Raw genomic sequence first — 27,876 nt, forward strand, 5'->3', positions numbered from 1 at the left:
TAGAAATTATTCTTGCCAGTCATCGAAGGATGGTCATGAATTCTGTCTGAAAGATGACCATATTATAAATGGAATTTTTCACACAACCAAATTAATGGAGCTAAGGAAGATGTTCATCAACCATATACCGAGGTGTAACCAACCATATCTGTACCTTTACTAATCTCCTATCTGTGAGGTAATATTATGGTATGATTGCTTCTAGATTTTGACATTTCTTACGAGCAGTTTATAATTCATGAGAATGCTATCATATTCTGGCATTTTCTTGAGTATGGCTTTATTAAATGTAATGAGTAGGTAGGCCTATTACAAATTAGAATTTTTGTTGATGTTACAATTCATTTGGATTCATCGATTCTCTTACTAAAAACTGCTTGTCTATTGATTACAGAACAATGAAACTTGGAAGGTCGATGTTGATGATTTTGAAAACCGCGTCATTCATGAAGAATTTTATATTTTATATAATTAACAAAACAACGGACATAATATTTATCTGAAGTCACTCTATATGTGCGACCAAACATGACAATTTGCTTAGTCATAAGCTAAGAAGGCACTTCATTCTCAAGAGAGATCTCAAAGAAAACTTGTGTAGTAAATTTTCCAGCAATTAATGAAAGCTAAGAAGGAACTTCATTCTCAAGAGAGATCTCAAAGAAAACTTGTGTAGTAAATTTTCCAGCAATTAATGAAAGTTATATATATTCTATAACACATTGGTATGATTTCTAGTAGTTAGAAGATGCTGTCAGCAAAATGATGATGACAGTGAGGAGAAAAATATAGCAGCAGCAGTAATGGTGAGTAATTTGTGTGCCATAACTTCATATTAAATTTTTGTTAAGTGAAAATCTATAATAATGCATTTGATTCAAATATGTAAAACCCATACGATTTGAATACATGATGCGAACATTATTTTGTACATATTTTCTCATGTTACTTTTCTCTTTACTGCTTTCAGAGAATTGTTTCCAGCAAAGTAAGAGAAGGAAATACAGTAATATAGAAACTTTACTTTCAAATGTATGTTTAAAGAAATTTGCAGGTATTCTACAATTGAGGACCGTTTTTGCAAAACTTGCCAACTGCAAAATTTGCAAAATTGAGATTTTGGTGGATTCATTAACATAAAGCAGGCCTCTACACAATGTTAAAGTTATCTTAATAAAATTGAATTATTTCTCTTCATTGTAGTCTGTGAAAGTGTGATGGTTGCACCTATAACCTACTTATCTCCATTCAGTTTTTTGTGTCTCCTGTAAAATTTAGTTTTTTTCAGTTAGCAAGTTTTGCAGAAACGGTCCTCAATTATAGCTACAAGAAATTACATTATTAGAAATGTGTTCTATATGCTGATAAATTATGTATAGGAACTACCAATTAAGTTCATTACTCATGGTCTTATGTGTATATAACTGTATATTATCCAATTACTTATAAATGTATCATGTTTTCAATATGTTCACTTTTATGTATCATATTAAGAAGTACATTTCTTTTGTTTTACATTACCGATCTTAATCTTTTTCTTTGAGTGACTAAGCAGGAGCTGAAGGAGAGATTGAATATGTGAATCCCTATGTTGATTACAAAGCAACTGGAATAGCACATGTAAGGTAGAGTCAGGATTCACTATTGTTTTCCACTGATAGACTGATTGTTTTCTTCCTCCTTCTGACAGTTGACTAAACAACTGTCAAAAACACACAAGATGAATAATGAGAGAGATGATAATTAAACACGTCTGCACTTTACCGAAACATACTGGTTAATTCTAATGTATCTAACGTAATATTAAAACAATTCTGGATATCAACAGAGTTGAGAAATTCGAGATGCCTTGAAAAGTAAATCCTTCTTCATACCGAAAGACTTACTCCTCTCTGTGGAACATAACGTTAAGTAATGTTGTGGTGACGTGGGAAGAAGTTTTTTTTTATAGTATATAACAATGTTGTGGGGAAACAGGCTCAATTTCTCAACTCGAAGTCTCAGTCAAGTGTTAGCAGTGCTGGATTAACATTAGTAGCAAAGATAGCATATGCTATGGGCCAGTGTTTTTGCGGGCCCTCAACAGATTTAAAATAAATAAATAAATAAATTGAAAATCTGAAAAATAAATAAATACTTGTAAGCTTACTTACTTACTTACTGGCTTTTAAGGAACCCGGAGGTTCATTGCCGCCCTCACATGAGCCCGCCATTGGTCCCTATCCTGAGCAAGATTAATCCATTCTCTATCATCATATCTCATCTCCCTCAAATCCATTTTAATATTATCTTCCCATCTACGTCTCGGCCTCCCTAAAGGTCTTTTTCCCTCCGGCCTCCCAACTAACACTCTATATGCATTTCTGGATTCGCCCATACGTGCTACATGCCCTGCCCATCTCAAACGTCTGGATTTAATGTTCCTAATTATGTCAGGTGAAGAATACAATGCGTGCAGTTCTGTATTGTGTAACTTTCTCCATTCTCCTGTAACGTCATCCCTCTTAGCCCCAAATATTTTCCTAAGCACCTTATTCTCAAACACCCTTAACCTATGTTCCTCTCTCAAAGTGAGAGTCCAAGTTTCACAACCATATGGAACAACCGGTAATATAATTGTTTTATAAATTCTAACTTTCACATTTTTTGACAGCAGACTGGATGATAAAAGTTTCTCAACCGAATAATAACAGGCATTTCCCATATTTATTCTGTGTTTAATTTCTTCCCAAGTATCATTTATATTTGTTACTGTTGCTCCCAGATATTTGAATTTTTCCACCTCTTCAAAAGATAAATTTCCAATTTTTATATTTCCATTTCGTACAATATTCTCGTCACGAGACATAATCATATACTTTGTCTTTTCGGGATTTACTTCCAAACCTACCTCTTTACTTACTTCCAGTAAATATTTATGTATATCCTTAAAGGGGAATGTTGTACTTTTAACAATTAAATATTTTGATGTGGCAAAGTTGACTAACCTAACTCCATTGTCATTACTAGATATGTGTAGGCTCTCTTTTCCAATAGTCGGTTTAAAAATATCCTCCCGTCCTACTTTAGCATTGAAATCCCCCAATAAAATTTTCATGTGATATCTAGGTAACTGATCAAAAGTCTGTTCCAATTCCTCATAGAAACTATCCTTTATATGGTCGTCTTTCTCTTCTGTAGGGGCATGAGCATTTATAACTACGATATCGCACCATCTACCCTTAAGTACTAAATATGATAACCTATCACTGATAAATTCGACCTTTTTTACTGCTGATTTTATTCTTTTATGAATAAAGAATCCTGTTCCTAATTGGTGATTATTGTTTCCTTCCCCATAATATAACAAATAATCTCCTATTTGTGTTATGCCATTCCCATCTAACCTAACCTCCTGTACTCCCACAAAGTCTATTCTATATCTAGCTAGTTCTTTTGCTACTAATGTTACCCCTCCTGTTCTATATAGACTTGTAACATTCCAAGTACCAAATCTCAAAACCTTATTCCTTTGCTGTGGTCGTGCCAGAGAATCAGTCCCATTCCGAGGCTTATTTGAAGGATTCGTAACAAGCTGTTTTTTACGGAGATGGGTTGTTAGCCCTTCACCCAACCCCCAAGCTGGAGGACCACCCCTCATCGGCTGTCCGCGACTGCTTATTCAATATATTCGCAGCTACCCTCCATATCTGGAGGCCGTCTCCTCGATCCGCAACCTGAGGACGCGCCATGCCGTGGTGATAGGGACCCACAATACATGGAATACTTGTAAGCTACCTGGGGAAAATGGCATCCAGCTTATTCAATCTGATAATGCTGTTGTTTACATGTCGAAAGAATCGCATGCTGAATGGTACTATTATATAAGTTGGTTGTGTGTTTGTGTTGACTCCTTGCTATATCATGTGCAGCCATTGTGTCCTCATTGGTTTGCAGACTACAAGGTGAGGAACATACAAGTTTGATTAAAATTAGATTGTAAGATTTAATCTGTATCTCAATTGAGATGAGTTTTATTTAACAGGCATTAAACATAAAATTTTCAGAACAATATTTCTATGTGGTTGTTGTGTGTCCATATGCGCTCATAGTCACAACAATCACATGTCATTGTTCACTAGTCTTTGTTGATGCCACTAATTATTTTAAGATAAACTGCTGATATGGTCTTGGCTTGCCACTTTTTTAAATTATAGGCCTACCTTTTTATTAACTGAAATTAAATGCAGTGGAGAACACTCATTTTCGAAACTGAAAATGATTAAAAATGAACTAAGGAGCACCATTGGTTAAAACAGATTGAACAATCTCACTCCATTGAGCAGTGAATAAGAACTTCTGCAAAAAGTAGACATTTCCAATATCATCTAAAAATTTTCTTGTGCTAAATGTAGAAAAGTTAACTTTTAAATTGTAGTTTTGTTACTTTTCATATTTGGCATTGGTACTTGCATGTAAATAGTAACAGTGGTAATTCTAGAGGCTATAAATTGGAGGGTGAACATATTTTTATATTGACTTCATTCCTCATGCATGGTTCTCTTATAATAATGCAATATTTCTGCTAGGTAATAAATTAGAATCTGAACCAGATTTTTTTTCATTACTTTATTCATTACATGCAAGTACTCATTATTTTTGTCAAAACCATGCCAGACTAAAACATGTACTGACATTTAATTGACTGATTCGCAAATTAAAATACTGAATTAACTGTCCGAGCAAATGACTTATATTTTAATATTTAGGCTATGTGCTTTTTTTATATTTGGGCCATGGTACACAGACTACTCGACATATTAAAGAGCCAGCAAGACTACAGTGAAGAAATACATACCATCAAATACATAGCACAAGAAAATGGATATAACCCCAAAATAATAGACAACATAATAAAAAAGACAAAACATAATTACAAGAAACATAGAAAATCAACACAAACACAAGAATACAAACAATACATCACACTAACATACGAAAACGAAAACATACAAGATCGCATCTTCATTCAGGAAATTAAATTGTTGTTGTTGTTTTCTAATGCCAGGCGTTTGACAATAAAGTCATTTGACCTCTTGCATTCCAATATTTTTCAAAGATATTATCATGACCAGCCACTGAAGTACAGATTTTGAGGTGTTCCGAATCCAGGAAATTAAATTACAACATTGCATAAAGAACAAAAAACACTCTACAAAAGCATTTCAACACACAAACCTAACAAATACAACCTAACTGGTGTATACAAACTCACAACAACTTATGCAATAGCGGCAACAATTCTACATCGGACAGACATGGAGATCATTTAAAACACATTACAAGGAACACATCACAACCATAACCAAATCACACAAGATATCCACATATGCAGAACACATTACAAACACAGCAATAGCAACATAGACACAGACATGGAAATTCTACATATCCAACCGAAAAACCAGAAACTAAACACTAGAAGAGTACGAAATATACAGACATATAAAAACACACCCTCAACAAATCCTCAATACATAACTGAACTTCAGAAAACACACTATTTCACTCCACACTAACTAACACAAACGCACCCCCAGCAAAACAACTGAAGAAACTGGAAGATGCAAGGACCTCACTAGTTCTGAAGATGGTTACTAAGCTAAAACTAGTTAACTAGGTATTTACAAACTTAGTTTACATTTAACTCGTGAAAGTGATCATCATAAATGTATTCCTAAGAAATATATTGTTAAAAGATGTGTAATCAAGATGTATAATTTTTTTAAATTTGGGGCCCTCTTATAATATGATGCTACAGGCCCCACACTAGCTTAATCCAGCACTAAATGTTGGTCACAAACTACAAATCATGGCTGAGTTTAGACAATGAAAGCACGTTTGCTACAACTTCTAAGAAATAAATGAGGCTGTTAGAACCACAGTGATCTAAGTAACAAATTTACAAAAAATGAGAAAAAGTGCACTGGCATAAATGTTATATCTGAGGGACAGAATGATATGCATGAGTTCTATCACCTACTTCCATTATGTGGTGCAAAAAGTTTACAATGTGAACTGAAAGTATGCATCTTCCAACTTTCAAAGTTAAATACCTTAGAACATCTCCCTTGCTACTTACTACTGTCTTATTTTATTTTTTTATTACTATTATTTTTAAGTTAATACTTGTATATCGGTATGTATTTTCCTGTATGTGCTTTGATTCTGGTTGAGTGGAAGAGAAGGCCTGATAGCCTTAACTCTGCCAGGGAAAATAAAAATGAAACTAAAGCCATTACTATTACTTACATCACTATGGTTTTGATGACCTCAAATGTAAGTTCATATTCAGCATTTGTACTGTTTCAAATTTTTTTTTTAAATTTATTAGTGTATATAGTAAATTCTCTGTGATCCGTTGCTATGTTGTCCATCCACTTCGTCGTCCGGCATTCACGTGATTTCCCAGGCCACGCCTTACTGCAAGGCGGTATGGAACTTAGTCAACTATTCCTCCATCGTCTGTATAATTTATTGATATGAGTAAATGTGATAAGAAAATATTTGTGAACATTTGAATAATACGGTAATTAAATCACTGATTACAGTAGTTACAATCAGTATATTCTTAAACATTTTATATACACAATCAGAATAAACTTAAAGCTTTCCATCTGAAAGAAATAAAAAAGCATGAATTTTCTGGAAATAAATTTCGAAAAAATTACGCATTTCTACAAAGCAAAATGAACTTCATTACATATTAAAAAATTATAATGTAAAGAACCCTTGCATACAATATACAGCAGCTGTTGTGCATACAATAATAACTTATTTCTTTATGAAAACTAAACTGGCAAATGAGATTATCCTGCAGAATAGATTGCTGTGCTTGAGCCCCATAAAACATATACAGTATATTCTTTACAGAACTAAAGAAAGAAAACTTCGATCACAAAATAAATGTTCTCTATGCCAGAGAATAACAATAATCTTCGTTCGTCAGTAAATAAAACGGAATGAAAAGACACTTTCACAACTCACTGAAGTAACATTCTGTATAAAATAAAATAATTATTCCTTAGTGATATTTAAACGAAATGTGTAACGTAATGACAGAGTCCCATGTTTAACAATGAGAAGCAGCATGATCCCGCCAACGCTTTACTGTTTGCAGTTCTTTGGCTGAAGCATTATGCTATTGCAAATAAACTAGAGCCGTCTGTAGTGCTGAGTAACCTTTGGCATGTGAAATTTCTTTCAAGTTGCCATCATTCTCTGATGCATTCATATCATTGTCGTTCGGTAAAAGACACTTCCATGATTGTATAATCAGAGCGCATGATACTAAATTCCAACACTCTGTTGCCCAGTAAATTACATCTTTCATCGTTATCTTTTTGAGCTGAACGGGTATGGAGTCTTCATCAGTTTTAACAAGATGTTTGGTTAACTTTTGTTTATAAAGACCTTTGAAATTATATAAAACTCCCTGATCCATAGGCTGTATCACAGCAGTGCAATTTGGGGATAGAAAAACAGCTCTAATTTCTTCTGAGATTAGTTCCGTTTCTGATGCATGTGATGGAGCATTGTCAATTAGCAAGATCGCTTTGGGAAACAATCCATTTGTTGAAGAATATTTAACTATGGAGGGAACAAATTGTGATGGAACCACTCTTTAAAGAGCTCAGAGATCATCCAGCCTTTTTTTCTGGCTCGTCACAATTGTATATCTGCTGGGGAGATAATTCTAGTTCACTCACCAAATCTCGGAATGTAGGTTTATATTCTTCAGCTGCAACGGTATCAGATGACAGCCTCTCTCCACAAATTGCAAGCGGACGAACACCAAACTTTTTCCTCTACATTGACAACCACCCATCACTAGCAGAGAAATTATCGCCTCCATGTTTCTTATGCATATCAAGCGCTTTCTCTTTCAGAATCAGGCCAGATATTGGAGTACCTTTCCTTCTTTGTTTTTGAAACCATAGAAACAGTTCCTTATCGTATTTGAAAACACTAGGCTGCTTCGATGTACAGCGCTTGTCATTAGAGCTCGTGGATGCACAATATTCTTCCAGTGCAGCCCAATTCTTCTTCCACTCATGAATTGTACTTCTTGGGATACCAGAAATAGTTTCCCCTTCATCCAGCCACTTCAAAATAGCCAGTTTGTCTTTTAAAGAATAACTAAACTTCGAGCATTTATCAGTAAATGTCTTAGAAAGCATGGTGAACTTCTTCCACACACACACCCTGTACTTGACTGAAAGCATGATGGGGTTGCAAGTAGGGGGAGGAAGTAAGTACATGGCGGGGAGGACGAAGGTACATACTGTACTGTGAGTAGCCAATAATAATTACCTACCCAACTGTCCGGATGAGAGAGAAGTTACTGTATTTGATTTTTTTAAGATCATAATTGCATCCATATTTAGTACATTTTAAAAGTAAGAACTTTCGGGCTCTAGTCATTAATTAATTATATTAAACACTTTATAAAATTCAGCTATTGCTTAGCAAAAGGCATTCAAGTGCTAATTTGGTAATTTAAGGGTTCAATTCTAGAATTGTAGAAGCTGCCAAAGTTCAGATGATGCAAAAGAAACATTTTCACTCATTTCATATTAGTGACTGCTGATCCAACTTACCACTCTTTAAGGAACTTTATTGAAAGATATGCCAGATTTGTAGTTGATAATTTGATAAGTAATATACACAGTTTATTTAAATTGCACGAGAAATAATAAAATAACTTTTGAGAGATGAGATTGATAGTTTCTATAAAGGACACGTTTATAACAATAAAACTAAAGTTTCGAGGGCTCAGGTTGATATCTTTCACCTGTCATCATAAGAGGATCCACGAGGTAGTGTGTTAGCTTCATACTCTGAAGGTCAGCTTTCTTTTTTTCTTTAATGACGCTGTATCAATTGCTAGATTATTTAGCATCAATGCGATTGGTGATAGCGAGATGAGGCTGAGAATTCGTCATAGATTGCCTGACATTTGCCTTATGGTTGAGGAAAACCTCGGAAAAAACTCAACCAGGTAATCAGTCCAAGTGGGAATCGAACCCATGTCCGAGCACAACTCAAGATCAGGAGGCAAGCACCTCAGCCAACTGAGCTACACTGGTGGCTGTCAGCTTTCTTCTCTGAAATTTACCATAAGAGTATTTGAAGAGTACTTTAATCTATGTCTCATATAATGAGAAAGGAAAAGGACCTGCGAGTTTGTAAAGTACCGGTAGGTAAAAATATGTAGTGAGGGACATAATTGTTGAGCGAGTGAAAATGTTTCAAGATCTGTAGCGTGGTTCACTCCTTCTCGTCAACATATGACCAAAAACTTTCAGCTCAAAGCATGCGTAGTGTGGCATTCTTTGACTTAAAAAAAACTCGAGGTGCTCCACTATTATGTCCCTCATTGTATATTAATTTACCTTAAAATATATGTAGCAAGCCAAAACCGTCTCAAAACTTTTTGTGATTCCAGAGTCAGACTATCAAAATTTTGTTTCAGACCTAATTAGTGAGAATTATAAATAGCAAAAATGTTTCTCAAAGTGAAATATCCAATTACTATATTAACTACACCTCAGCAAGCCAGAAAATATGTTGACAGTAATCATATGGAGCACTCGCGATGTTGTCAGTTTGATAAGCATTTGAAATTATATGTGATGCAAACTCATGTAGTGTTGGTCAGAATTTCACAACCTAAACTGATACACTTAAAACAATAGTTGCCAAGTTGGGGGGAGGAAGTTACAGATATGCATTTGCCAGCATCATAAAAGTAAGACATTCTCTGGCTGGCATTATGAAAGGAAACAAGCCATATATGCAGCAATAAGATGGACTTCTAAGAAATTATATGAATATGATATATTCGTACATCTTCTAGCCTATAGCTACTGTTTACATAAGAAACAGTTGCAAACTCCTCACTTCTAATAATTTTCCATTATATGAGTTGAACATTTAAGTAGTTATATTTTTTTTACTGATTATTTAATGATTCACTATGCCATTACCTCACATTCACCACCATCATCATCATTTAACTAACATGGAGTTGAGCCACTTGTTGACCTGTTCCGGTCTCACTTGAGGTTTTAGTCCAGTAGTCTCGTCATAGGTCATCCTCATCGTCTTCTTCCTGTTGGTTTATAGCTTTTTTTTAAATCTTGGGTGTCTGTTACTTGTCATTCTGTCTACATGCTGTAGCCAATCTGTTTTGTGATTTTCTATTTTTTCAAGATTGAGGTTATTTTCAATTTTTCTGCTTTAGTTTTGTAGTCTGATCAAGAGTAACCAGTTGTTTTTCTTATGAATCTCATTTGTGCTACTCTAATGCTTTATGCCTCTGATGCTTTGATGGTCATAGATTCACTACCATATAGAAGAGCAGGAAAGGTCAGGGTGTTGTACAATTTGATTCCAGTTTATTTAAAGTTTTCTTTCCTAGTTTGGTTATTTAACAATGCTGTATTAACTACTAGATTATTTAGTGTCGATAGGATTGATGATAGTGAGATGGTATTTGGCGAGATAAGACCAAGGATTCGTCATAGATTACCTGACAATCACCTTATTCAGGTAATCAGCTGAAGCAGGAATTAAACTCATTCCTGAGTGCAGCCCCAGACCAACAGATTAATGTATATGTCACCTGAACTAAACCAATGGCTCTTTGGTTTCAATATGCTATTTATTATGTGTGTTTTTTTTCACCTTGTTACTGATATTCTTTTCTCCTTCGTATGAGATAAAATTTCCTAAATAGTTGAATGTATTTACTTGTTCTATTCTATTACTTGATTTTCGATAACGATTTTGCTTTTTAATAGATCAGGTCCTTTAATGCCATTGTTTTTGTTCTACTTATAGAGCCTTTTAGCCAATATTCTGCTATCAGTAAGTTTAATCTAAATGGGGCTTTTTGTAAATTCTCTTCAGTGTCTGATATGATTAATTGGTTCTCTGAAAATAATAATACTTAATACTTTAAGTTGTAGAGACCCAGAAACAAAATTTGGGCCACCTGAGTTTTCCAAAATTCAGGTGGCCCAAATTTTGTTTCTGGGTCTGTACATTCCTTGAGAGATGAATATCTTGTATGTTTTCGTTTTGCTACTTTGTTGTTATTTTTTTTCATATATATGTTCAAGATAGTGGGTGAAAAGGAGCATCTATTCACCATATAGGGAGAAAACCTCGGAAAAAACCCAACCAGGTTTCTAACCCACGCCCAAGTGCAACCTCACATACATTACAAATCCCATTTGTTGCCCGAGACTACAACAGTGAGCTTCAAGTTGTCGCCTTTCTTAAGACTTTCCTGTCTGTGGGTTTTCCCCTCCATGTTTACAGAACTTATATGTAATGTAAATGACTAATGAGCATACGGTATCAATAAACACCAGCTATCTTTACAATGCAGTAGAATTTGGATACCATTCTAAATCTTACCATCTCTACTGCCAGTTACAATTTCTGGCGCACCACAACCAATATTCTGTCCTCCAACACCATCTATGCAGTTTATTATCTCCTTATGTGCATTTGATGAAAACACTGGACCTATTGTATTCTCCAGATTCCTGCAAGATATAAATACAACTGTTAGCATCATTATCGAATTTGTAGACTAGATCTAAAGCTCACTGGAAAAATGAAGAAGGCTGTTGGTATTTTTGTTCTTATAATTTATTGTGAAAGGCTCTATATTTTAAACCAGGATTGGCTGGTTTAAACCATTGTGGTTTAAATCATGGTTTAAACGAAATTACTTTTTAAAATACCACTGTTTTTTATTTTTTATTCTTGCTATTTTTACTACTTTCCAATTATATTATTGAAACAACAATGGACATTCAAATTTAAAAATGATAATAGTTTGAGTGGCATTTGTCGGTTGTTAGATCAATATTCAGCCAATGTCAGTTGTATTACTACACATTCTTGTTGCTTGTGTTACATTTGGCAATATTTCCATATAATACAAAAATTTTCTAGAAAGGGAAGGCGTGTCAAGTGCAAGAAATATGGACATGAAGTTGAAGTTGCAAGAATAAAAAAGCAGCAATTGTTGGATAATACGTCAAGAACAGGAACAGTATAAAAAAATGTTCTTCCCAATTTAAACAAAATACAATTCAGAAGTCATCTGTATCTGGAAGTGACAAGTCTTTAGATACTTACTTTACTAGAACTACCTCAACAGTAAAAAAGAATTTTGATCATCAAGTAGCCCACTTCATTTATGCCTCTAATTCTAAATTTAGAAGTGTAGGACATCCCCAGTTTCTTAAATTAATGCAGGATCCTCCTCCAGGTTATTTCCCTCCAACTGGAAAGGAAATAGGTGGTTCTCTACTAAATTATATTTTTGAAGAAGAAAGGTCAAAACTTTGTAATATTTTTTTATCTTGTTTATTTTTATTGTCATAAACATCTATAACCACCACATTTCTATATACTGGTTCCACCATAACTTTCTATTACATTTTGCTACAATTAATATGAAATCCCAACAGTCTTTTTAACTAATAACTCCACTAATCCTAATATTAACATAACTCCAAACAGTCCATTTCTCTGTACTGATCTTAAATATCCACCATCTGTTATTTCACCTCCCATATCACACTCTATTCACGTTTATTCCTTCATTCTATTCTTACTAACATAATTTTATATATGTATAATTACGGTCTTTCTACAGCCCATCTTACTCGTCCTACTTTAGCCTTTTACATTTTATATGTTTCAAGTCATTGAAAAAAACTATTGTTTTTCATATAGTATATTCCTATTGATCATTATTACTCTGTGTAAATATCGTTCTTAAATTTTAACTGTCTATCCTATATAAAATTACTGTATTAACATTTTCTTAACTCCCACCGTCCCCCAGTTACAAAAAAGAAAAAATTGCTATTCCTATTTAACACTGAACACTTTACATGGTTTTACTCACTGGAATGCTCTTCTTCCTAATACAGATCATTTTAATAACCTTGCTAAATCTTTACATAAGTTTTAAGTTCACTTTAGTTGCAACATTCATAATAAACTATCTAAGACTTGTAACTACCCTTGCTAATATTATCTTTCAAGACAGTTCTGTAGTTGGAAACAAATTTTAGGGGGTACTATTGAAATATCCTTGGTCAGACTAGACTACATGAACTTAACTCTTCTTCTTTTCCAAGGTTACTTCTTCGTCATGCAATCTCCTCTGCAGATCTCCTTCCAGATCGCAGCCACAATTGCACATAAGGCAAGGAATTAAACACTGACCCTGATGGTCCAACACTTTTTAGGAACAAAAGCCTAGGAATTCTCTTTCTTAGTGCAGATATCGTTTATTATAGTAATGCTCATTCACATTCTTTAGTTGAAATTGGAATAAAATCTATAATATGTAACTGGACTCTAATTGAGCTTCTGGCTGATATGTACAGTAGCGTGCAAATTAATCCGAACATGACATATTTTTACATTTTCTGTCATTGTTGGCCTCACAGTTGCTCATACCGCTTTAATTGACATCTGTAATACGTGTAATTCCATTGTTGAAGGTCTGTCATTATTTTTTTTATAATATGTGACATGTTGCCTCTCGTTTTGTACTGATAAGCATTTCAGTTGTGTTGAAGACTTAATACTGCAATCCTGTGTACATTCTGTCGTCTTCACAAATGGATACAACTCCACGAAAACGGTCTAAAATTATAACATTAGCAGAGCATTCTTCTATGACACAGAGGCAAATTGCTGCAGAATGTCACATCGGATTGGCTATTGTTAATTCGATCATAAAACGATACAGGGAGACTGGATCCATCACACCCCAGAAAAAAGGAAACTATGGCCGGAAAAGGAAGACTTCACCTGCAGATGATCGTTTAATTGTCAGGAAAAGTAAATTAAATCCTAGACTAACTGCTGTCGACTTAACCCGCGAGTTAATGGCTACCACTGGGGCGAATATTCATGTCACAACAGTGCGGCGTAGGCTTTTGGAAGCTGGACGAAGGGCTTGTAAGCCTATTAAGAAGCAACTGCTAACCCCTGTTATGTGCAAAAAACGCTTAAAAATTACATCAACACTGGAAGAATGTACTTTTTTCCGATGAGTCTCATTTCGAGGTCCACGGTCACCGTGTTTCTTACATACGGAAAGTATCCGAAAAAGTAAGAGCAGCTCATCTCCAACAAGCATCCAAATACCCCCCTAAAGTAATGTTTTGGGGTTGTTTTACACATGAAGGGCCTGGAGCATTAATACCTATCACGGGAATGATGAATTCTGACAAATATATTCACTTATTGGAAACCAGAATCGTACCCCAGCTGCAAAAATCATTTCCGGATGGCAGAGGTGTGTTCCAACAAGACCTGGCACCATGCCATACATCTCGAAAAACTACAGAATTCTTCAACAAGAAGAATATTCAGGTACTCCCCTGGCCAGGCAACTCACCCGACATCAACCCCATTGAGAACTTGTGGTAAATTTGCAAAAGAAGAATGCAAAAAATGGATTGTTCTACAAAGGAGAAGATGATTTCTGCCCTCATTGGTGTATGGTTTCGCGATGAAGAAATGAAGAATATTTGTGGAAAATTAGTGGAATCCATGCGAAATCGTCTCAGAGTTGTTATTAGGAACAAGGGAGGCCACATAGATTACTGAGGTATGTCTTAGATCCTTTTTTTTATCCCGTTTGAGTGTTTTTGCTTAAGTAATTACGTTGTTCAGATTAATTTGCATGCTACTGTACGTCTATTTTCAGGCAATACATCTCACTTAACGATATGTATAAGAGGAAAAGCAATTTGTTTGTATACATATGAAGTCTGATTAGTGAAATATGTCACTAGTCAGCAATGTATGCACTGGAGGAAAGAAATTGACCACCCTACCTCATTATCACCTGGCTCAGTACCTCATGAGCAATGCCTTATTAGTGTCATAAGGTTCAAACCTGTCTTCGAACAGTTGACTTACCACAATTAACAATGCGTAACAAATCACAAAGCTCTAGTAGTTTCACGTTGATGTCAGTATATTTCCATCTTGAAGACAAGCGAAAGTACATTCAGGCTTTCAGGAAACACACAACTTTAAGATGCTTATATCACTACAGGTTATATCTGTTTGTATTTGCAACAGAAAATTCTTTCAACAGTCTCGTTTTTCTGACTGTCTTCCATTTTCGAATCACTGCATTAGAATTCTTGAGGCGCCACATCAGAAGATTAGTATTATGAGAAGGCATCTACGCAAGTTTTGAAAGTAGCGAGTCTGTATAGCAGATTTCTTGAGTCGCCATGCCATAAAGTTAGTGTTCCATTACTTTTAGAAATACCGCGGTGCTATGCAAGTTTGAAATTAACAAATCACAGCTACTCCTGAAGTGTCAGACTATGGTTTTCGATAAAACAATGAATGGATAAGCGTTTAAGCAAACCTCAAGATGTCAGCCGCTTTTATGCCAGATATCAAAATCAAAATGTTTTTCAAATAGCTAACATCCTCCATTTCAAGGTATTTTAAAGACTAGTTACGCATACAGTAATTAATATATGTTCGAGTCTATATTTTTTTGTTGGCTAGTTTTTATTTTAGAGGGTATGGCATACCGACCCATAGTGGCCCAACTGCAGCACTACTTTCAGAGCTTCCCTACATCATTTTCTAAGATTTACCATAAACGTCTACTGAAATCTGTACTAATCAACTAGACACTGTTTTAAATTTCCCATAATCCATTTCAATTCTTTAACTTCCTAACTGACTTCTATATCCAAGTCCTCTTAAACACACTTTCATTACACTAAACACGATTTACCAACATTACATTACCAAACTACTATATTACAATATGTTAATTTTATGTGTCATTTTTCTTTCTGACATTTTTATTACTTATGCTGCTTATGCAGCAACTTCTTAGATTGTAACTTTTTTGGCCCTTAAAGTCTACCTATCAGCAACAAAAGACTGCCATGTGGTGACGAAAGCATAATCTCTTCTCCCCTCATCCTTATCGAATTCTGACGTCTTCTCTGAAAGCTATTCACACCTTCCCTCGAGCTCATGTAAAGCTCACTTGTTTCTGTTTCTTGGCTTCTGCTTCCTGCTGAGCCATGTGGTCTCTCTGACCATATGTTGCTGCGTTGTCCTATTTGGTCGACTATTCCACTTGGCTCAACAGATTCCTGACAGGGTCCTGCTCAGTCGTCGTTTTTGCCCATCAGCTGTCTGGTCTCCAATGTGGGCTTTAATCTCGTCAATACTTCATTCTGCTGACTCGATCATTTCTCGTCTTCACTGACCAACTCGTCTATAATCTCTTCCGGATGTTCGGTATTCAGTCTAATGGGGAACGAAATATGTAAAGAATTATTGGGTGATTTCTACCCTTGGATATTTGGGATTTCTGATGATATTCAAAGTCATACAGGTTTCCATTTATCTTTATTTTATCCTTCACTAAGATCGCGAATTGATCTCTCGATCTCCCTCTTTTATAAATGGTAGTAACATCTTTTTTTCGCTCCTTGTTTCCACACTTTAAGTTCGTATCTCTCTGCATATTCAAGTGATTCAAGATAAATATTTTTGTCCTCATACTCGTAAATTTTCACTAATATCGGATGATTTCTCCCTCTTCCAAGTCTGAAGGCTTCTTCAATCTGTCCATTGATCAGGTTTAGGCCAAAAACCTCATTACACAGATGAGTTACTAAATTATATGTTTCCATTCCATTTTTACGCAGGTCTTCATCCATTTAAAAATAATCAAGTTTTCCTTCTTCACCTAGAATTCGAAATGTTTAATTTTGCTCTGCAGATGGTCGTTCCCTTGCTGAAGTTTCTTTATGCTTTCGGTATTGTTCACAATTTCTTGCTTTAGTCCGGATATTTTACTGCTCAGTTCAATGAAGTTCTGTTTGTTTTCCTCCATCATTGCCTTGAATCCCTCCTTCATCTCTTCATGAATTGATAATAAAAGTGAAATATTTTTTCCATTTGTTGGTCCTGGGTTTAACTCTATATCTCCAATTATCAATAATATTGACAATACTATTCTTATTGCCTGAAATAGTCAATCATAGTCCAAGAGTCTTTCATTTCCAAACACTTCAAGCATTTTTGTCCTGAATCTTCCTATTCTTGCTTGATACACACATAACTCAACCCCCCTCTTGCTTCCACAATTCACTCCTGTCGTACCCAAAATTAACTTAGTGCCCACTATGGCCATGAAACACATTATTGTATTTGTTCCACTTCAGGTGAATGTACTCATACTCGAAGCTATAACCTTACATTGCTCTGTCAGCATCTGGGCTTTACAGAGTTCAGTTAAACACGGCTGTCTTCATTTGCTGTTGATTGATGATTGACTTTGTAATATAGTTGGAAGTGAGATGTGTGTCATGGGTTTGACGAATGATCAAATATCCAGAATGGGCCTATTGTTTATATAACAATAACAACTTCAAAAGGTGACAGTTATTAAATTGACACAATTCATACCTCTGGAAATCTTCATACTGCTGATTATCTAGCACATGTGGCAGCCAATAGCATTAAAAAATGTGAAACAGGAGCAAATTGCAAAGTGAGATCTGTTGTCACAGATAATGCAGATCATATAACCAAAATGCGGCAAATTTTAGAACACAATGATGATTTGGATCATATAACTTACGGTTGTTCTGCCTATGTACTATAAATCTTCTAAGTCATGATTTTCAAATACCAGATGTTACAAAACATGTGCTCAATGCTGTAAAGTATTTAAGAAATTATAATTTCGCCAGTTCTTGTTTGAATCAACTAGTCCTTCCTATTGAAGTTAGATGTATTAATAGTATGGTAGACTGTGAATATTGTATTAGCATTTGGGCTTATATACTGAAAATATGTGAAGATAATCGTGAAGTGATTGATAAGGTTGTGCAACAACAAGTATTCAATCTAAGTTCCGAAAGAAACGAAGATTTCATCTCATTGTTGAAACTCATTTCATCAACAATTGACAAAGTACTGATACAAAGAAACAACTGCACCATCTCAGAGTCAGTTTCTGTGTGAAAAAATTGGTGAAGAATTTTAATGACCAGTCTTCTAGGAAAAAAGTTAAAAAAAAAATACAACATGGCCTCAACTCCAGCAAACCTCCTTGAATACATGTTAGATTCCAAATAAAAACAGCAGAAATGGACCTCACTTCAAAAGAAAAAAAAACACTGCCCTGAATTTTGTTGGAGAACGTTATCTAGGAACTTCTTTGTAGCATTAATCATAAAATTCCAAGCTAAATAATCACCACCATTTCATAAAGCTTTCTTTGAACCTGAAGTGACGAAGGGACTGGTGGAAGAGTCATAAAATGAATTGGATAAATTTAATGACAAAGTGTTTCCTTAATTCAACAGCTATTCACAGCTAACACCTCTTCTGCTAATGTTGACCGCAATTTTTAATCATTTGGACTAGTGCACTCTAAACTTAGAAACAGATTGGGAACAGAAAAAGCCTCAAAGTGGTTCTCCTGTTTAGAGTGTTCAATATGGAGCAAAATTTGTATGATTTTGATGTTTAACTAAATGTTGTCAATTTATTGCTGGAAGAGAAACAATAGGGCGTGAGCAGGGGTTATATAGGTACATCATCTATGATGTCACGAAAAAAAAATATAGCCTACAAAGTTTATTTAGCTCTTTTCTCTTTCTTTCTAGATCAGTTTATCACTGTTATTAATATAATGAAGTTAATGTGATGCTGCAAAGCAAATGCTATTTCGCTGTTCATTGTTTGTGATTAATGTTGAAAATAGAAATCATTTAAAAAAAAAAAAAAAAAAAAAAAAAGAATAGCTTCTTTGGTTTTTTTTAACTGTTTTTTTTACCAACCCTGTTTCAAACTGATTTATTACTCTTGGTGTTACTGTAAACATTATTAACTAGTTTACGTTTAATTTATGTTGTGAAAATAGTAGTAAGTGTTATATATTGTTAATTCAACATAATGCATGTGACTGATGAGTCCGCCATTGATACTAAAAAGCAAAAACTGGAACACTCTTCTCAGTTATCTTCTTTTGCTTCATATAATACGTTTTCACCTCTGAATGCGTCAGAAGAAATGTCAACTTGAGTAAATACAGATCCAGAAACAAAGTTTGAGCCACCTGAATTTTCTAAGTTCCAGTTATAACATACTGCACATGCTCAGTGCGCAGTAGGTACTTATGTTATAACTGGAACTTGGAAAATTCAGGTGGCCCAAATTTTGTTTCAGGGTCTGTACAAATTCCAATTCAAATAGATAACAATACGAAACCTCCACCAGTTTATATTACAAATATGAATTTAATTAAAGGAGCTAACTGTTGACAGTCTCAAACAATAAAGTCAAGTTTAATTCGAAACCATTGAAAGCTACTGGCCAGCAATTATCTGGAAAGAAATAAAGCAGAATATTACATATTTCTGATGAAAAGTGGAAGAAACTTTAGAGTTGTAGTTAGAGAGTTATATCCTACATGTGACATTAAAATGATGATGGATGAGCTCTGTGATTTGGGTTTTCAGCCAGCCCAAAACATATCAGTTTATCACCCAGTCACAAAAGTTCCTTTGCCTTTGTTCTTCCTAGACTTGAAGCCTAATCAGAAGAATGAAAAAATATGAGGTAATTCGATAATATAATATATATACAGAGAGAGAGAGAGAGAGAGAGAGAAACTCATCCGGCCTTAATTAAGGATGACGACGAGGATATAATAATAATAATAATAATAATAATAATAATAATAATAATATAATATACTCAATAGCAAAAAGCATCTCAACACATTCTCAAAAAGACTGTGTTTCAGAATAATACTATTAAACATAAAACAATATCAGAGTCACATACTTGAGGTTGCACTTATGCTGATAATGGTAAACAATTGTTCAAATGAATAAAGACAACAGTTTAATAAGTTAGTCGATAAAATAGTCACTCTCATAAGTCCACTTATTAACATATTGCAACAAGTAATACCAGTGTTAGTAAATTCAAACTGAAAAATTATAAATAAATAAAGATTTTAATTTGGAATTGCAGAGGGGTGATCAATAAGTATTATTGGTTAAAATTATATACATATGATATTGATGTTTTAATGGCCACTGAAACAAACCTTTCTCCAAGCATTCACTTTTTTATGCCTGGATGTCATATGTACTGAGTGGATCATCCTAGCAATATTAAGACAGGATAGCTCGGCTATTTTCATTAAATCTTATTTGATCCATGAGGAACTTTCCTCTGTTATTGAAGAAGAATTTCAAATAACAAGAATCGATATTTATTTACATCACAAAAAATATCAAATTGGTTCATTCTACTCTGCCCCTGCAAATAAGATTACTGTTGCCAATTTATGGCATAGGCTATTATACACCTGATGGAATCTCATTATCTCGTATGTAGAGATTTTAACAGTAAATACCCTAGGTGGGGATCAAATTTAACAAATCCAAGAGGATATCATCTAATTGATGTAGACTACCAGTTTTCTCTATAATATTTTCATCCAATAGAACAAACTCATTATCCAGATTTTGTGCAAATGCCAGATGTTTTAGATTTTTTAATTGGAGAAAATATTGAAAATGTTTGTACTTCACCAGCAACTGTCATTCATGAATTTAGTTCAGATTATTATATTGTTGTTACAACTATATTGTCCGCTCCTGGAATATATAATGATACTAATTTTAGATTAATAACTAATAAGCATTCTTTTGATTTACCCTGTATAAACAGATAATGTTAGATTACATCGCTTAGCAATTTTACTTATTTGTTCACCATTTTCTATTGCAGCAATAACCTGCAGTTTTTTTTCTAGACCAAGTCTTCTTCTCTTCCCTGACATCTTTATCGTGTATCGAGTACTCGTTATGTACATGAAAGCAGTATCGCATGAACTGAACCAACCCTGCTTGCAAGGTGAAAGCCACCCTCCTCTAAATTGGAGTCCTATTGTACTAACAAAACTAATGTAACATGCATTAACTGAAAACTGCTTAACTTGGGCTGCAACTCTTCTGACAGTAAGGGAAGTTATCACAAGTAATTTGAACTAAGAAAATAAAAATTTATAAAATAAATGTTATTTTACTTACGGTAAGTACCGGAGTAGGTTACTTACCATACGCTGAGTTTTCCCTCAAAATCACCTGTAGCCAAGAAACGGTCCCTTAAACTGGATGCACCGAATGTACCACATTTGAATGCTTTGGGTTTTTCCACCTAAATAATTTTAATGAATTATATTGCTGATTAACTTTTCAACTTCAATTTTTAAAATTAACACAGTAAAGAAGTTGGAAAAGTTAATCAGTGCGTTAAAAGTGTATATACGGTACAAACAATGAAGAAATATATTAAATACAACAAATATATGGAACTTTGAAATAGAGAACAGCAGTTTTTCAAATTATAATATGACAATGGTAACAGACTTCTTAAGATATGTTTGTAAGACAGAGGGAATATTTAAGCTTTGGTTACTTTAATATTAAAAAAAAGTAACATTTGAGGTAATGTATACATAATTGAATCGCTCCATGCAGAAAGGGCTTCAGTCACAAATTTTGAAAAAACGAGATATCGATGGAAATCATATCTTTATGGATGGTTCCATCAGCCTGTGCAGAAAGGAATTCAGTCCAATGCTTGGAAAGACAGAAACTGAAGCGTCAGGCTCAGAGTTATATGCAGAAAGGAATACAAAGTACAGACTGTTTTCCTTAGTTTTCTCAAAACCAGGTCTAATGGACTGAAGCCCTTTCTGCATGGGGCGATTCAATTATATTAAACTAGACTTTGCATATTTCAAGTATTGCTGTAAAAATATAGTCCACAAATGTTTATGAGTACACCGTTTGAGATTGGAATTTAAACCGTCAAATTTTGTTCAATTTTAATTTCATAACCTGAATATTTGAAACGTACCTCCTTCACAAGGGTTACATCTCCTTCGCTTATTTCATAAATATTAATAACTCCAGTTCCTTTAGGTTTCGAACCCAAGACAACAAATTTAGCTGAACATGGTATCCACCGACAATCAAATAACGATAACGCTGTGGCCTTTTCCACATGACATATTATTTGTGGTTTCTCCATAACAAGCACCAAACAAACACGTTTACATAACTATTTACTTGTAACCTAGCAACACGCTTTTTTTTTTTTTAATAGTTTCACAGGCTGCCAATGCTCAAGAAAAAAATCGCGGAGGTATTCAGTTAAAAGACCATACGGTACATAGGTAATCTGTGGACAGTATATGCTTCTCTCAATATGCTACATTTTTATAAAATATATTCGCTGCGATTCGAGGACTCAATTAATAAATATATTGAGTAAAACTACTTATATTTTTTTTATAGTAGTAATCAGCTACAATTAATCGGATGTTAGCCAACATGACAGATATACAGGAGGTGAAGAGTCGCCATTTTCTCCCTAAACGTTCCTTATTAATTTGGAGCGTAAAGTTTGTGAAACTTGTATTATTGATGAAAGGATTTAGCAGTTTTTTTAAGCAGCACAGCGGCAAAACACTATTTTTACATGGAAAACATACCAATTTGGCAACTTATACAGTTTTATAGCGTTTTTTTAAGAATCAAGTTGGTGACATTGAGTGGTTGTAGGTCGGAAAAACAACTGATCCAGCAGCTGCAGCAGGCAGTGTCAGAAGCTAATATGCGGACAAACTCAGGTTGAAGCGTCAAAAAGTAAATACTAGTGAAGTGAAAAGTATCACCATGGAAAAACATGAAGATACTATAGCTGATGAAGTTTCAGAGAGGGTAATATTTTTGGGTGATTGACACTTTTTGGTTTGATTTTTTTGACTAAACTAACGCTTACATACTTTGCATATTATGTGTACCTCGGTTTTACTGTGACAACGTGTTTTAGTTTCGTGTTAGCATTCGGCTTGTTGTATTGTTTATGTTAATGAAGAATTTTAGATAAGGGCGCAAATAGCTGGAGTAGCTGATGCACCCTTTTAAAACCCTACTAACTAACTGACCTTGCATATACGAATCTGTGATAGGTTAAGTTTGGTTAGTTTAGGCTTTTATTATACCACAGCCTAATGTATACAGTCGCGCAACTCACACACATAAAATATGCCAACATTTGACAACTGGCGCGATAGTAGCGCTCCAGCGGCAGACAAGTTAAATGTGTGTAGAGTACATGTGATAACACAGCAGAGAAATGATACTGTGTAGTTTATTTGATATTTTTATGTCATACAGTAACTGCATATAAGTCTTGTTAATTTTATTTTAGAAACCTACAATCCTTTTACACCCAGTAATAGGGATGCCAGTAACGTAGGTGTAACATTCCACAGAAGTTTCTTGCTTTCAGCATCCATTAACAGAGGCCTACACTCTTCAAAATGAAGTGAACACGATGAGCATATTCCGAATCTCAGCGCTGAGCAATCTGATGGGATCACGGTGTTCCGAATTTCACTGATGGCGTGACTGATGCTCCACCGGTGTCGCACCGGTGCCATCAGGTTGCAGAGGTGGTGGCAGTCTCCATCAGCCGCCATCAGTGAATCTGATTGGTTCTTGTATAGGGCGGGAATTAGCAGACGAATAACATCGTGCCCTGTTATGTCATGGCGGTGTGTTCTGCTTTAGTTCTGCTGTATTGTTTGTAATGAACACAACGTTAATGGCTTATGAGCGAACATGTCAACAGATCAGTTATTACTACCAGTTCAAGAAATAAATTGTTTATGCTCTCTTTTCTTTGAACGAGATGGCAGTACGGAAATTTTGCAAAATTTTGCTAGCGTTGCACAGACAACAACTTGTGCAGTCGCCATGACAGCCATCGATCCTTCCAGCAGTTTTGTTCCTATTTCGCTGCAGCGTGACGTCATTGTTGTCCACTGGTCTGGTGAGATTCAGAATATGCTAAATGTGATATTATTGTAGGCCTACAAATAAAATTAATTGAAACCTTTATTCATTAAATCTAATCTTCTAAAACTTATCAGTATTTTCTATTACTGAAAGAAATAAAAATACAGAAATAACAGCTTGTATCGTAACTTGGCTAAGGTTTATTAAATAAATTTCTTCTGCATTGTATAGAGTAATTAACTGAAAAAGTTTTTATTTCTAGTAGTACACTTCAACATGAGCACCATTGATAGCTCGACAGGTATCAAAATGACATTCAACCTCTAGCCAGGTGTTCACCAACATATCAGGTGTTATAAGCTCAACTGCATGAATCGTAAGCTGTGTCAAATCAATCAAATTACGAACTTTTCTGCTATACACAAAATTTTTAATAAATCCCCACACAAAAAAAATCATTTGGTTTGAGTTGATGACGGAGCTGAAGTTTGTAAGCACGCATATGAAGACATTTGCATAGAATCTTGCGAACTGTTGAACAATGAATCTGTAGTTTCCTACTAGCCTGCTTAATTGATTTACTTGGGCTTCTAGCAAATGATTCACGCACCTGATCCACAGTCATTTCGGCCACATGCTTTTTAGAATGTTTCCCAGTATTTGAAATCAAACTTCCATTATCTCGTAGAGTTCTATCCCATTCGTAAATGGATTTGCATGTAGAAGGAGCCACATTCCATTCCCTCTGTATGCACTGCTGAACATGCATAACTGAATTCAATTCTGCAAACCAGAACACGCATTGAACTTTTTGCTGTACCGTCCACATCTCTATTGACAAGGAACTAGACTGATAAATTCAAATTTTCATTCATGCAACAATGAGCTTGAAACGAAACATTTCACACAACAATGGCCATGCAACAATAAGCTTGAATCAAAACATTGCACACAACAATGGCCATGGAAAAGATATGAAATGAAATCTTGTAGAGTTTTTCTATTGATTGAGCTTTATCTTAAGGAATTATAATATACAGTTGTGAAATTATAAGCTGTTATTTCTGTACACTCTTAGTGTGGACACGGTGTATAATAAATTAATGGATTTCATCAGTGGCGAAGCTCTTAAGAGGCTTTTGAGACTTAGCTTACCCAAAAATTTTGAATTATTATACCTAGTAATAGTAGGCCTATAAATTCACTGTTGGCAGTCATTCCTGGATGGAGAGTTCAGTGCGGAAGGCTTGTGGTAGAAGCCTCTAAAGGTGCCCATACATGTACGAGTCTGGCTCGAGAATCCAACTGGGAAAGCATGACTCGGGAGCCAGGCCCATGAGCCAAACTCATATGTGTATGGGCCTCTTAAAGGCATGGCTATAATCTTGACTCGCAAGCTCGAGTGGGGACTGGAAACTGGGAAGGGGATATCGCTTCGCTACATCTGCGTATGAAATGCGTATGATCACTGTTACAATAATACGTCACACTATATTGATGTTCTATGATTCCACTGCATTGTTGAGTGTTTGTTGAATAAAAAATGCATATATATATTGTGTGTGTGCGTGCGTGCGTGCGCGTGCACTTGTAGAATTAAAATAGAAACCATTTTCAAGTTGGACATATGAAACAAAATATGCTTACAAAGATAGGAGATCAACACCACATTTCCTTATTAAAATAATGGAAGGAGGAAGACAAAATAGAAAATTTTAATTTTCATGGTATATCCTTGGTAACAGGATGCTCAGAGACAAATAAGTTATGGTATATTGTTATAGCCTACCTGTATTATATTTGGAGAGTTGTAAATGATCTTCTTTTGGGTTCTGTAGATATAAGATAAGCAGATTTTTCAGCCTACCCATATTTACATCTTAACTTTGTTACTGAATTTCATAATATGATAATAAGGTAATTTCCTAGAAGATGATGCTCACGGTAAGAGAGCTCCCTATGACGTCATGCGTGTGTGACATCAGAAATTCAAATGAACAGTGTTAACATACATTATTTAATGAAGTTGTTTTTTTTGTTTTTTTTTTTTTTGTTTTTTTTTTTTTTTTTTTTTTTTGTAAATAAAATATAGAAAAATAAATATGAATATACCTTGTTTTATTTGTCAACTTCTACTCTTCTGTTACTACTGTATGCGATTCGTCTGTCTCAACAACTGTGCCCTGTCTTCCTATTGGCTTAGTATTATTACTCACGATAACGTAGCAAACTTCTCTGCAAAAGCTGTAATATTCTTGAACTGCATTTATGCTCAGGTCAATTTTAGATGCTGTTACTTCTAATGTAAAATTATGTAACCAACAATACATTAATGCTAGGCTCTGTTGCACTGTAATTTTCGCATTTTGAAACCGTGTTTTAGTGGGAGCTGAAATGGTTTTCCTGCAATTTAAACACTTGAAAATATACGGAATATTTTGATTCGATTTCTTTTGTTTAGAAAATTTGTCTTTAGCACCACAATTTTCACAATCTTTTTCCATTGCAATTGGAATTAACACGTCAAATTGAGCAAATTGTGTAGAACTTTCAGTGTTCCCTATTAATGTTCCTAAGTTTAATCCCGATATGTCACTACACATACTTTTACTTTCTTCACCGACAGCTCTTTCTTCCATAGACATATTTGGTCGAACTGACTGCATCACAATGTCACTCACTAAATGACTAAAAGTATACATCTCTAGATTTCAATTAGTATTTTTCCATAATATTTTTAGTTACAATTGGTATGTAAAGTTATCTATTTTTGAAAATTGAAACTAAGCTGCTGCTGCTGCTCCTCCTGTTATACGTTTTATGACTATTTTATACGAATAGCAACATTTTTGTATCACTTTTCAACTCGCTCTAATAGCTCAGTTGGTAGAGCATTGGTATGGAGAATAAAGAAGAGACTCACCATGGTTCGATTCTCGTCCAGGTAAAGTAGCAAATTGAAAAAAATGTAATAATTAGAATGTGTAACCTGAGAAATCAGTCATAGAATTAAGAAAATGCGAAATAAATGTGAGTTACTTACAGGAACGCGGGTGAAAAGAGAGAGAGAGATCCACAAATTTATGGTTTATGACGTCACCTATGATGTAATTAGTTCCTTATTCAAATGGATTACTACTGCTAACTCTCTCTTACAATGAACATTATCTTCTAGGAAATTACCGATCATAATAATAGTAATAATAATAATATATATTAAATCAGCGATTTAAAAATATCAACTAGGATATGTTTGGAGACTCTAAACCCCCTACACCTAAAATGTTGTTGCAACTAATGCTGAGTTCTTGGCAATAAAGCCATTAACTCTATGCCTAAAATGTAATAATCAGTAATGTAACATGCACTGAGATTTATTGAGGGGTTAAAGTACAGAATCCGAGGCATTACATAGTATGTCACTTTTGCTCTAAAGTAGCACTGGAAACAAGACATCGAAAAAGAAATATAAAGACTAGTATTTTCCCTGTACCAAAACAGTTCTACCAGAAAAAAATTAGCAAATAAAAAAGCAAGTGTTTTCCATGTATTGTTGTTTTCTAATGCCAGGCGTTTGACAATAAAGTCATTTGACCTCTTGCACTCCAATATTTTTCAGCCACTGAAGCACAGATTTTGGGGTGTTGCGAATCTATTTCTTGGCTTGAGTTGCACAATGGGCAGTTAGGGGACTGATATATTCCAATTCTATGCAGGTGTTTGGCCAAACAATCATGGCCTGTTGCCAATCTAAATGCAGCTACAGACGATTTTCGTGGTAAATCGGGAATTAACTGTGAATTTTGATGCAGAGAGTTCCATTTTTTCCCTGTTTTCCATGTGTATCACTTAGGATTCTGCACTTTTACCATTGATTGTTACTTATAACTCTGCC

The 27,876-nt window shown here is 34.7% G+C and overlaps 3 protein-coding genes across 7 annotated transcripts in view; 2 read left to right on the forward strand and 1 right to left on the reverse strand.

The window, feature by feature from the left end:
- LOC138693456 (JNK1/MAPK8-associated membrane protein) overlaps window positions 1-1,522 on the forward strand; it is a 66,895-nt gene extending 65,373 nt beyond the window's left edge. For 3 of the 4 annotated variants that reach the window (XM_069817437.1, XM_069817435.1, XM_069817436.1), the window contains 2 exons: window positions 395-806; window positions 971-1,522. The gene's annotated coding sequence lies outside the window, so the exon portion shown is untranslated. Of the gene's footprint in view, window positions 1-394 lie in introns of all 4 variants that reach the window. The other variant, XM_069817434.1, reaches the window with a different exon arrangement.
- Window positions 1-22,267, reverse strand: part of Wdr92 (WD repeat domain 92) — a 39,642-nt gene extending 17,375 nt beyond the window's left edge. The window contains exons 1-3 of the mRNA XM_069817433.1: window positions 22,033-22,267; window positions 21,227-21,327; window positions 11,467-11,597 (exon numbers count right to left, since the gene is read on the reverse strand). Of these exons, the coding sequence (XP_069673534.1) occupies window positions 11,467-11,597; window positions 21,227-21,327; window positions 22,033-22,206 (406 nt within the window). The 5' untranslated portion in view covers window positions 22,207-22,267. The remainder of the gene's footprint in view (window positions 1-11,466; window positions 11,598-21,226; window positions 21,328-22,032) is intronic.
- A 265-nt stretch (window positions 22,268-22,532) lies between these two features.
- Window positions 22,533-27,876, forward strand: part of LOC138693457 (ribosomal RNA processing protein 36 homolog) — a 29,072-nt gene continuing 23,728 nt past the window's right edge. Inside the window, exon 1 of one of the 2 annotated variants that reach the window (XM_069817440.1) lies at window positions 22,533-22,911. Coding sequence is in view for 1 of the 2 variants with exons in the window: in XM_069817439.1 (XP_069673540.1) it covers window positions 22,854-22,898 (45 nt within the window). In the remaining variant the exon portion in view is untranslated. The remainder of the gene's footprint in view (window positions 22,912-27,876) is intronic. The other variant, XM_069817439.1, reaches the window with a different exon arrangement.

Source organism: Periplaneta americana, chromosome 17, assembly GCF_040183065.1.
Source record: "Periplaneta americana isolate PAMFEO1 chromosome 17, P.americana_PAMFEO1_priV1, whole genome shotgun sequence".
Taxonomy (NCBI): domain Eukaryota; kingdom Metazoa; phylum Arthropoda; class Insecta; order Blattodea; family Blattidae; genus Periplaneta; species Periplaneta americana.